The sequence below is a fragment of the Dipteris shenzhenensis genome, chromosome 19 (genome assembly GCF_047967505.1).
Source record: "Dipteris shenzhenensis isolate YYH24624 ecotype China chromosome 19, Dip_SZ_1.0, whole genome shotgun sequence".
In the NCBI taxonomy this organism is placed as follows: domain Eukaryota; kingdom Viridiplantae; phylum Streptophyta; class Polypodiopsida; order Gleicheniales; family Dipteridaceae; genus Dipteris; species Dipteris shenzhenensis.
This window is the reverse complement of record NC_141614.1, coordinates 19,486,177-19,498,739: the sequence shown is the minus strand read 5'-3', so window position 1 is coordinate 19,498,739 and position 12,563 is coordinate 19,486,177. Positions and strand designations below refer to the sequence as shown.

Genomic DNA, 12,563 nt, shown 5'->3' with positions numbered 1-12,563 from the left:
CTCCATCAAGAAGAGACCAACGCACACCTGATCGTGGAAATGGATAAAACGGGAGAATGGTCCAAACCCATGGCCCTCCTGAAAGAAGGAGTGGTAGAATCCTCGAATCTCATAGTAAGCAAGGCAAATGCATAGGAAGTGCTCCTCCATCTCCATTGTTGCCAGTGTGCATAGCATGCAAACCCATTGCTCTCTAGGTGTGCCTGCGGCCCTACCTACCTCAATCCTCAACTGGTGAGACAAGACTCGCATTTGTCCTATAGCAATCCGCAATGCATGGGTAACCCATCTGTCCTCCACATACTGGAGGCCTAATGATCATTTCCTCCTCTGATAGTCTCAGGAAGTGATCACAATAGAACTAGATCTTGGTGGAAAACTCCTGATCCTCCCCCTAACTCCGGGACTCTTCGGGTGACTCTTGGTTGTAAAGAGGTGACTCTTTGCTGCGGGACCCCTCGGGTCTCCACACAAATGCCTCATTCCATGTTATGAGAGAGAGAGAGAGAGAGGGGGGGGGGGGAGGAGGGGGGATTGTGTGTGACTCTTGGCCATAAAGAGCCGTTTCATCGAGCTTGTGGGACAGATTTTTGCTTCTGATGTGCAGGGTAGCAGTCGAAGAGTAGGTGAAGATGCTAAGTTCGATGATGCAGATGCAGCTACTATATATACTATTAATAAAGACATAAAGACCAGTATAGAAGAACCTGATGAAGACATGGTGGAAACTGAAGACAAGAAAGAGCCTGAAGCTCAATATTTCAGCATAACACAGTTTGTGGACCTGAGAAGACACTGGAAAACAAAGCAGGGGAATGTTTTGAGAAGAGTGCTACTGGTCCATTTGCTAAAGTGAGAGGTGGTGAAGACTTTGAGTTAATCACTAGAAGGGAGAGCATAGGAATTGATCTGAACTATTGCAAAGAATACTATATGGAAAGGGTTCGTGTCTTACGGCTTTTTGACAAATCAAAAATCCTAACCACCCGAAGTGCTAGGTGTTAGGGGTTAGCTAGGCACCAATAACTAAGTCTAGTCCTAAACAGTAGTCTTATCTTTCAGTTGTCATAGCCAGCATGCAAAAATAGTTATTGAGTTACTTGCATGTACTCGTGTTAGCTCCCAAAAAAAAGTCTTTTGAGTATAGATTAAAAAGAGCCACATGTAGTTGAAGTATTAAAAAAGCCAAAAATTGGACTCTGCTACCAAAGAGGGTCAGGAAAGGCCCCGCAATTGATGATTGTATGCTCCTTTAGTGTATAGGTAGCTAAAAACAAGTAAGATGAATATAAGAGAGGAGCAGTACTAGGCCACTCACTACATGTACTTTTGCTTGAATGACATTAAACTCACAAGGGATCGACTACCATTTCGAGAATTTAACAAAGTCAATCTTCGTATAACCATCCTTCGGACAAGGGACGCATTCATTCTTTCAAATGTGGACAACCAAATAAGACGACGGCATGAGATCGTGCTAAGAGTGTTAAGATCATCGAGTGAGAAGCGAAACTGGAGCCAAAGTACGTACGGATGCGAGCGACGTCGGGGTTTTCGTGCTGGATCTCGTTGGCAACTTGAAGGATGGTGTCGATGTTGGAGGTCTGGACCAAGGAGGCAGGGATGGAATCTGCGAGGCCAGAGGCGAGGCGACCAGGGCCGGGGCGCGGCAAGGGAGAGGAGGTGGCAGAGAGGACGAGGCGTTCCCAGTTGGACAGGGCTCGGGCAGAGCGAGCCATGGCGATGGCGGGAGAACCTCCAAACCTAAAAAAGCATGAGCTGTTCAAAATGAAAATGAAAATGAAAATGAAGCTGAAGACGAAGAAGCTGCTTTGGACTCTGAAAACTTTGAAGACGAAGATGAAGAGAAGCAGCCCCTCACGTGACACCGTGTCCCTCCTCACGTGACCACTGACCTAATCCAGAGTTAAAATGTCCCCCGGACAAAATAATGCACCCCGCCCAAGCACTCGCGTGGCAGATTTATTCTCGAGTGGGACTAAACGGGTAATGATATGGTCGAAAATTGGGAACGTGGGAAAAAGTAATATTTTCCACCTTTTCTAGACTTTCCTATGATGTGGACATCTTTGCATGTCGCAAGGAGGAGGCCCTCACTCTTTTCCCATAAATACACCAGGGTAACATGCTTGGGGGAAAGGTGGGAAATTACAACCTGCCCCATAGGATGAATTTCCCATCAAATTTCCCAAAAAATTCCACAAAACCCCTTTCGTTTCGTTGCCCACCCAAGTCGAGGCCAGGGGCGAGCAAGACTCCCCGTCCAAGCACTCGAGCGAGGGATTTCTTCTTTCCGTGGGACTAGCAAAACTATTTACGATTGCTCTTGGTGGGACTACAACTCACGACCAATCACCACGTGAAAATAGACTTGACCACCATGCCCATGGCAGTGTGTACATGATTCCACCTATCGCCAGCCAAAAAATACCAATCTGGCCGGGAAGCAAATAGTTGTGTAACCACCCTAACTCCTCATTTAAGCATAGTACACGACACCATTCCTTCCTAATACCCTTAAGAAGGTTTTTAAAAAACACCATCCCCTAAGAAAACAAGGTGGCAATGGACCGCACTAGGTTGTACAAAGTTTTTTGTCGTCAATTAATATATATAAGCCATGCTATAATCACTCTAATAATAGGTCCCCCCGAAAATAATCTAAATTTCTATTAATTAGTAACAAAGGGATGAGGGGAAGAGTGCAAAGTCCATGCCAAATATGCTATGGCTCCCCTTATGTTGTACCAAATTGCCACTTATTTGTAGTTGATACTTGTTGGGACTACAAAATAAGATTGTGTTTATGCATCATTTCTTCCGATTAGAAACTTGATAGTTTTCTATTGATCATGTCTATGTCAAAATTTGCAAAATTAAGATGTAGCCATCACACTATTCTCCAAGGTTTGATTAATATATTCAACAAAACATTTGTGACTGCAGGTTGGAGGACGATATATGTTGATTGCTATCAATTTGGTCATCCTTCGAGGCTCTTGTATTGTGATTTCGATTCCTTCATGTTGTAGAGTTATTTATGCATGCAAATTGTATTCTCCTTCATTTCATTTCCCAAAATATCCCTTCCTCCTCTTGCTGATTGTCTTCCCCTTCATTCACTTTCCTATAATGTCCCTCTCCCCTGTTGCATGTTCTCCCTTTGTTGAATATTATCCATCTTCTCTTTTCCCGCTTTCCAACCCTCATAAGCATACCTCCTCTCATCTTTAAGCATGCAATCCTCACCCTTGTTTGTGTGTATTGGCATTGCATCCTTCTCCATGTGTGTAGTGCTCACAACATGTCACCATTATGGATGCTAGCGGCAAGTAGTGTGTGTGTGTGTGTGCGCGTGCACATTGCTGGCCCGTCGGCACATTGCTCCTGCTTCATGTCGTCAGTGTCTAATTTCTCTAAGAGACTGTGCCTCATTTTTTCTGGCATTGCCCGTCTTCTCGGCAGTTTCTGGATTCTATTCAACAAAGGCTACGAGCGAGATTCCTGACTGTTCTCTTTGAGAAATTTTTATGGCTCTTTGGTTTTCATCCATAATGACCGGAGTTCATCTTTTCTTTGTTTGGGCTCGCTATTGGGCACTTTGGTCTTTAGTGATCCCAATTTTTCTTTGTTTGCTTTCTTTAAGCATTCTCTGTAGCAATCTTTCTTCGATTGCTTGCAGACTCGCCAAATAGATCAGGATGTATATTTGGCTTATACTGAGATCAACACAAGTGTAAATGTGAAACAGAGAGTTCAACATACAAATAATATCTCAACAAAGAAGCAAGGAAGAGAAGTGATGCGAAAGTGCAAAGGAGATCACAAGTGACATGAGAATCCACGCAAAGCGACACCCTAAAGTCACAAATGGGCACTAAGGCTTCAAAGTGTTGTAGTCTAGTCGAGAGTGTGATAGATGCAAGTAAAGCAATCTAAGAAAGGTCTGAGAGGTACTTGTCAACACCTATGTAGGGGATGGTTTCAAATGATGGAATCTTAGGAGGGAATGATGTTTATTGTGTTGAAGCACTAGAGAAGGAGAAAGGTTAAATAGGGTGAGACAGATGTGAATGAAGAATCGAACAACAGCAAATGTAGAAGGAAGAGAATGGAGAGGCATTAGAAAATGGAAGAGAGAGGGGTGTTGAAACATCAACGTAGGATAAATACTTTGAAAAATATTAGAGGTTAAGGATAGATTCTTGAAAAATATTAGAGGGTAAGGTTGAAAAACCATTAAGGGTCCAAATGAAGGACAGTTCACAAAGAGAATGAGAGAGAGTATGGGTGGAAAGTGAAAGTCAGTGAAAACGCTAGGGGAATGGAGAAGAGGTCCCAAGCTAGGGTACATGTGGAAAGGTACGTGTATTACAAAGTGGAAAAGGTCATTGTGAAGAGAGAGAGTGTGTGTTTGTGTGCACGCATGTCTATGCATGTGTGTGCGTGCATGCGCGAGGGTGTGTGTGTGTGTGCCCATTGTTTTCCCCCAGTAGAGTTATAACACACCAAGTGAGACAATATGTCATCACTAGTGTGATGACCTACTATCTACCCATAAGGTGGATAAGTTTTTGTAAGTCCCAAAGCATGGACAAATGATTGGTGAAGATATCGTTAAGGATGTTTTTCTTGATTTTGGGGATGTAAGTCATTGTCCCAACAAAGATCAATGAGGATTTCCAAATGTAAGAAAGCTTGGAACTCGTTAGAGGAAGAGTAGAGAATGGTAAGGAAGTGAGACAAGCCTTGTAAGATGGGTTTTGAGGTTGATTGTAAGCTCTTGAAATTGACATGACCATATCTCTTGTGCCATTTTGTGGATAGTGGCATCTGTTTTTGCGGTTGAGCTGGCATGGCATGCATATCTGATACTGTAGCTAGCATTTTGTACAAGTGTCCTTCCTTGACTCCTTTCCCTACTAGCTAAAATCTTATGGATTTGTCTCTGATAGTGCATTCATCTCCGTTGAAGATGACTCGGTAGTTGTGTTCCATCATTTGACCTACTGACAAGAGGTTCTTGCTAAACTTCAAAACATAGAGTACATCTTTCACCAATCCTTTCGTACCAATGAAATTGTTCAAAGAGATAATGCATGTCCCTTGAACTAGATTTGGTGTATTATCTACTGTGTAGATGACATTCTTTTGACCATTTAATGGTTTCATTGCTGTGACCCATTCCTGATGATTTGTGAAAATTAATGAGTGATACTATAAGGAAGTTAAGAAGTCTTTTCTTCCAGACACAATTCAAGAGAACAAAGGGGGAATAAGAGATATTTTAGTCTTAAGAAATTTAGGGCAAAGCCTATTGAGGTTTTGGTTGAGATCAATAAAGGAAGAAGAAAGGCTACATTTGAGTGAGATTAGAAATGGTAGAGGAATCGCCATCATTGAGAGGTCAATATAGGTCCAGAAACTCTTATAATGAGAGGACTATTTATGAAGATAATATCGTATATTGATCCAAGGTCTACATGGGTCCAAGAACTTTGATTGCAGGACTAGGAGGAGCGAAAGATTGATGGAATGAGAGGGAGTGGAGGTTTTCTTTTGGATTTTGGGGGAATATTTGGGAGGGGACGAATTCCTTTTTTATGAAGAGGATAAAATTTGGTTAGATTGAGAAGGGGAAAGTATGTTGAGGACAAGGGAGGGACCTTGAAGGCTTAGGGAGGTAGAGCAAAAGTGAGAAGTCAACATAAGGGGCAATGGATTTGGCTATGTCAAGTAAAATAACTTCTATGAAGTGGTAAACGATGATAAGGGAGAAGTTGACTTATTTGCAAAGTTGTCTATTCGATTAAAGAATTTGGCTGTAGGGATCCAAGAGGGAAAAAGGTATCTAGTTGAGTAAGCTTGTACCATATCACATGGCCTAACCAAAGGATAGAGTATTTACACAACATATTGGTTTTCTTGATAAGGCAAGCACATTTTCAATAAAATTGAAAAATATTCCAATAGTTTTTCGCACAATAGTTATCTTCTTTGTCGGAAGTGGTGGGGTTGTTGCAGCTAGCTCCTTTTGAGCAAAAGAAGATCGCTTTATTGATACCACACTTTAAGTTATCAATGAGCTTTAGATGGAAGCAGGTGTTGAATTAGTCAGAGTTGAGGTGTTGTCTACCATGATAGGCATCTTGTTTGCATTGTTTGACTTCCTTGGGGAAGAGTTTTCAAATGAAGGCCAAAGTTTGAATAGTGAAAGGGGCAAGGAAACCAAGGTTATCCGAGCACCAAATTTTTGTAATCCACAAAGTTCAAACATCATTCAGATATGGCTTAGGGGGAGTACAATTACACAACAGGAGAACTTTTTAGGTCTCTTTTGTGAAGGAGTTTCAGAGGTGAGCAAGGGAATGAGAGATTGTTTCAAAGGATTTTCAACCATCAAGAGTTGGGAGTTCTTGATGAAATTATTGTTAGAGGGAACAAGACCAGTTGAGGTGGGAAAGGAGAAGGCACCATCAAGAACAAGGATGTCATTGGCAAGGCCTGGAATGAGAGAAAGGAACTCATTGTTAAGTTGTATTGGCTGCAATATTAGAGGCAGCTCTTTTGAGTCTACACAAAGCACCATCATCCTTGTTTTTAGAGAACTTAAGTTGCTTTGACCAACCATTAAGGGAAAGGATATTAAGCATGAGAGGGGAGCTAAAATTTAGGAGCCCAAGATCATGGGATCTAATGAAAGAGAAGAACTCAAGATTGTGGAAGCAACTAAGTACCACTTGAGACCCTAGAGACAATGGAGGAAGTGGGTTGTTAAAGGATTCTTCCTAAAATGCGGAGTTCCACCAACCTTTGTAGTAAGAAGCATTTCGAAAAGCATAGGGCTTTGATGACTTAAGAGTACTACATGCAACTCATCAAAGTTGTAGGGGAACATGTGTGTGTGCAAAGATACCGAAGACCACTTGCATAGTAAAATGACAAGAATTGAAGAGAGAAGGTATATCTCGAGGTCACACAAAACCAATTTGAAAATTAGTTTGTATAAAAAGTAGAAAAATGATGATATTTTAGTGAAATAGGAACCATGAAGGCTTTCAAAGAGAGCTGGTGAGGACATGTTTAAGCCTAATTGGGAAGATAGGTGTCATAACCACTCCTCCTGGTATCCAAGTCCCAATAAAACATCAATCAAAACTATTTACTTAAAGAAGCTTAAGTGAAATTTAGTGAAAATGTACAGTATATAAAATAAGAGAAAATGAGTTTGCAAAGTAGATTCTATATACATATTGATTTTACAAAGTATAGACATTTTGTGTGGTAAGTTTTTTGCAATGTAATGCTTATAAGAGTTAAATGCAGATTGTATTAAAAAAATGGACTATAATGTAAACAAGATTTTACTTATGTAAGTTTTGCAAGGTACTTAAAGAATATAATTGTGAGTAAAGCTCTGAGAATAAAAGGTGGTTTAGTTTCCCATAATGAGTATAAGGTGTTTTCAAACAATAGAGTAAATTAGCAAGGAAAGGATAAATAATAATCATGAGTAAATTTTTTGACAATTAATTATTGTGTTTGCGAAGTAAGTACAAGGGAGAGAGGATACGAGAGGAGTAGAGAGGAGTGAGAGAAAGGAAGTGGAAGTAGGAAGTAGGAAGAAGTAAGTAAGAAGTTGGAGGAAGGGAGTAGGACAAAGGAAGGAGAAACTAAGAACTTGGAGAAGGAATGTTGAGAGAATGAGGAGAAGAAAGGAAGAGAAGAGGAGAAAGGAGGAAGAAGGGAGGAGTAGAAGGAAGGAAGGGGGATTAGAACACATGGAGTAGGAGGAAGGAGGGAGAAAGGAAAAGAAAGTAAGAAGTAGCAAAAGGATGGCAGTGTTGAAGCACTGGAGGCAGAGAAGTCTAACTAGGGTGGGAAGGAGATTCATGAAGTGTTGATTGGCAAAATGTAGACAACATAGGATAAAATGCTTTGAAAAGTATTAGAGATTAAGGATATATACTTGAAAAGTATTAGAGGTTAAGGTTAACAAACCATTAAGGAATGAAATGAAGCTTTTGTAAGAAGGCTCACACAGATGATGAAAGGGAGATTGGACATGGAAAGGGAAAATTAGTGAAAAGGATGGAGGAAGGGAGAAGAGTTCAAGGCAAGGTAAGTGTGGAAAGGGAGAGATAGAGTAGTACATGTATTGTATAGTGGAAATTTTCATTGTGAAGAGCTGAAGCAAAGGGCTTGCTAAGTTCCTTGCCAAGTACTATGCTATTGCAAATAAGCTCAAAACTAAAAACCTCAAAACTAGTGCTCAAAAAGCATATATCTAGGTGCCATGGTGGCTCTTCAATGGGTTGCAAAGATGTGTCGTACTTGCATGTCGAGTCATCTTTCTTGGTAGCAGAGGTCATGGTCTCAGTGATCTTTGTATTCAATGGGCTATATCAAGAGTGGCACCTCGGCTTGTTGGGAAAGCTCCTTTGAGGAGAGTTGAAATAGATTGAACCTCTATCATACATGATGTAGTTGCCCTCTACATCGTGCATAGTCTCTACATCTCTAGTTGGGCCACTCCACATTGTTTGTTCCCACTGATCCAATCTATTCTCAGTTCTACTATCTCCTCTTCCTCTACTATGTATGATGCCCAATCTATCATTGTTTCCTATGGTGCTGTCACCTCTTGCTATCAATCTACCGCAATAGGTCTCTTTCCATTTGTAATTGCTCAAGTGTGGCTTCAATTAAGTCTTGCTCGTATGGCAATGCAATGACATATGGGGATGACAGTTGTGCCACTATTTCTTCTTTTAATTATATTAACTTCTTGTTTTATGAATTGGTTACCTACCTCTATACTTGGATATTTCAACCTCCATAAGTTGGCATTTGGCATCCTAGGTTGAGTGTTTATCTCAAAAGTCATCGTACGTGGAGCGTAGGGGATCAAGCTACTCAGCCAACTTGGTGTGTGGAGCTCCCCCTTGGCTTGAGTGTTTTTGAATTTATCCACTTGTGGCGGGATCACTATCAAGCACTATGATTCAACACATTCATTGTTGCCTCCACACTACTAAACTATGTGGTTCAACACATTCATTGATCGGTTGGCATTGTCTTCCAAAAGTCTCCATATCCAAAAGATTATTCCACTTAGTATAAAAGGAGGAAAGGGTAGAGTGTAGCAAACTAGGCAACATGCCATCATGGTCATGAGAGGGAAAATGAGAAGATAAGGGAAGATAAATAGTCACACAACAAAATACAAAAGTGGGAGATGCAAGTGATGTGCAAAGTTCCATAGTCTTTGATTCGGAGTACGTAAGTATGACCGGTTTCATTGCTATTGCGAAAACTGTGGTTGATTTGGTTTCTCAGTGTGAGAATCCTAAAATTGTTCTTGGACTTGTAGAGAGTTGTGAACATATCCCATGCTTCTTTGGATGTCTTGATGGTGTTTAGCTGTCCTAGCATGACATCTTGTACATTCTGCTTGATCAAATGATATGCATACTTATCTTTCTTATCCCATTCTGCCTGTGCTCGAGCAATGGTAGAAACTGCTATAGGTACAAAAACTGTTGCTGCAGCTGGAGATCCCGCTCAGGTGGAGTAGAGCTACTTCTGGCTTGACCATCCAATGGTCTAGGTGTAGATTCATCGACATACTCCCATTTGTCCTGAAGTACAAGAATGGTCTCCATTCGGTATTTCTATGTGCCGTAATTGGAGTTGTCTAGCTTAGCAAATGCCTCCAAATTGAGGTTGCTAGTCATAGACATGGTGCAAGAAATGTACTCAAAGTATCGTGAAAATCACTGTCTGAATCAACTGCAAAACACTAACTATAGCAAGTGAAATATGAACTGTCAGTGAAGGTAGAACTGTAATATATAATCCGATATGAATTATAAGGCTTGTGGAAAATGATGCTGGGAATAGCCAAGAGGATTTACAAGGCTGAAAAAAGTGCACAATTCCATGAAATAGCCGAATAAGCTGTTAACCCTGTGGCAACAAGGGCCAGAAGTGCAGTCTAGGACAACAACTATGACAACATTGTGTGTGGAGAGCAGCAGCAAATCTCCGCTTGTAATACCTTGAGCCTGAAAGATGGTATGATGAATCTTAAAGGATGAGGATAGCCAAAATCCTCTCTAGAAAAGATCCAATCATACTTGCAAAATCACGATCTAGAGAGAGAAAGACTAAAAGCCTACACTTTCTGAGGTCCCTCCACTTTGTGTAGAGAATCAAAAGCTCCCCCCACTTTGTGTAGAGACCCAAAAGGTCCCCCCCAAAAGTGGAGGGACTCCTATCCAAAAGGTCTTCTACAAAAGAGGCCCCACCACAAAGGTACCTATAGACTGTGTAGAGACCAACATGTATAAATTGTTGAGAGTCCACGCTCAACATCATGTGATCATGTGTGCATAGCACCATCATGTGATCATATGTGCATAGCACTAACCTTATAGAGTGCTATAAAGGAAAGGGTTAGATCCCTAACCCTAACCCTAAAAGGGTTTGTATATATTCTATTTTTTCAACTAAATCTAGTGTACAGTTAGTCATTTGTGGTGTGCTCTCTAGCTGTGCCCTCTCTCCTCATCTCCACTCTTCTCCTCTCCCCTCTTCATATTTTGTCATGGTATCAGAGCTCCCTTGCCTTCTGCTGAGGCATTGTGATTCTTGAGAGTGCGAGAGAGATTGAGAGGTTTCTATCTTTCATTTCGTTGATGAAAGATTTCCGTCCATTGAAAGAAATTTTCGTCTAGTGAGACATTTCAGTTTACGATTTGAGAGAGAGAGAGACCTCATTTCCTTCTGTGATATTGTGAGAACTACTTTGTGATAGAGAGTGTGAGTGTCACTTTATTGAAGAGTTCTTTGAGAGAAATTTTGATCCTATGAGAGAGTTTTTGTGTGACAGAGAAGCTCTTATCCTCAATGACTGAGAGAGGAATCTTCATCAACAAATCTACTCAAGCTCCTTCAACGAGCTCCAATGAAAGCTAGTCTGTCGCCTCTCTAATGACAAGTAGTGCCCACCAGCAAATATAGCTCTACTGCTCCGGATGAGGACATTTCCAATGACCTTTTGGCTATAATGCCTTCGACTTGCAACGTCCAACAAGCTCAAAGAACGCCCACCATCAACCCTTGCAGTCGGCCCCTCTCAGTGCTCATGGGCCTTCAATAATGGCGGCTCTACGGGCTGAAGGTAGTTTGGTGCTGAGCCAATGGGCTCCCATCCTCACGACTCCTCTCGAGGGGCGCACCTACCTATGATCTCCTTCATAGATGCGGCTCAGCAAGACTCCACCGAACAAGGCTCCACACGCTCTACGACTGCTCTCCTGCACATCATGCATCGCTCCAAGCCTCTAAGGCTTCACAAGCTCTAGCCTCAATGGCCTCCTCCATACAACATTCGCATCAACACCTTAGCAGCCTCCAATGAGCTCCTACGCAAAAGCCGCCTCACCAGAGCTCACGGGCTCCCTCGTCACATAGCACTCCTTCAGCGAACTCTACAGCTAGCCCACGCACAGGCAACGACCATCTCCGACGATCAGTCAATAGTAGCTCGAATAGCGAGCAAGGACCTACGTACAATGCGGCTCCATAAACGACGCTCCAACACCGACCTCACTGTCAACGAGCTCCAGCCGTGCTCTCCAACGAGCTCCAACGAAGAAGAAGACAGAATCTTTGAGATTCCATCAAAATCTTCCAAAGATTTTGGTGCCCAGTAGTCAGACACGTGGCAGATAGGATAGAACCAGGGTCTGGTGAAGATGACCTTGGGTTAACTGGTTGATCCATAATTGGCCACGTGGCAGACCTTATCTGCCATGTCATCGCCCTCGCTCAACGTGCCACATCACCACATTATCTTGACACATGGCAACCGATTGCCACATCATCATCTTATCTCCAACTGCCATGTCAGCAGTGCAACTCAGCTGACATGTCATCAGTGCCACTCAACAGTGCCACCTCAGTAGTGCCACCTTAGTAGTGCCACCTCAGCTGTCCAATCAGCATTGACCCTTGCCAGGCACACACAGTGCTCCACAGGCACTTCATGTGACCACTCCTACCACCTCAGCATAGGGCTTCATAGGCACACCTCTTGCTAAGCACAATGCCACATCATCACTGCATGTGACTCACAGTGACACATCATCATTGAGCACCATTTGCACTCCTTTTGCGCCTCCACCTAGATCAAGTCATATCTCTTGATCCAGGAAGAATTTGAGGGCGCTTCAAAAAGGAAAGTCACTCGTTTTTTTGTGCTCTACGCGCTCATCACATCACATGCACATTTTGGTGCAAGTTACACTCACATTTGAGCCTCGCCGGCAAAACCACTTCCTTCATGCACATTTGCCTCTACATCGACGCATCTGACCCAGCACTTAGAAAGAACAAAAGAAAAGGAATTATTTGTTGTTCTTTCATCGATCGATGGTTGGTTTAGATCTAGATTAGAGTAGACTAGATCGCCATAGAGGGGACGCTTTGAATTTCCCCAAGTTGCCAATCTAAGCCATGCCCGAAATTCCTGACTA

The 12,563-nt window shown here is 42.2% G+C and overlaps 1 protein-coding gene across 1 annotated transcript in view; it reads right to left on the bottom strand.

Moving 5' to 3' along the window:
- LOC147890189 (callose synthase 9-like) overlaps nt 1-1,818 on the bottom strand; it is a 243,601-nt gene extending 241,783 nt beyond the window's left edge. The window contains exon 1 of the mRNA XM_087390160.1: nt 1,532-1,818. Coding sequence (XP_087246286.1) covers nt 1,532-1,739 — 208 coding nt within the window. The 5' untranslated portion in view covers nt 1,740-1,818. The remainder of the gene's footprint in view (nt 1-1,531) is intronic.
- Between the last annotated feature and the right edge of the window lie 10,745 nt (nt 1,819-12,563).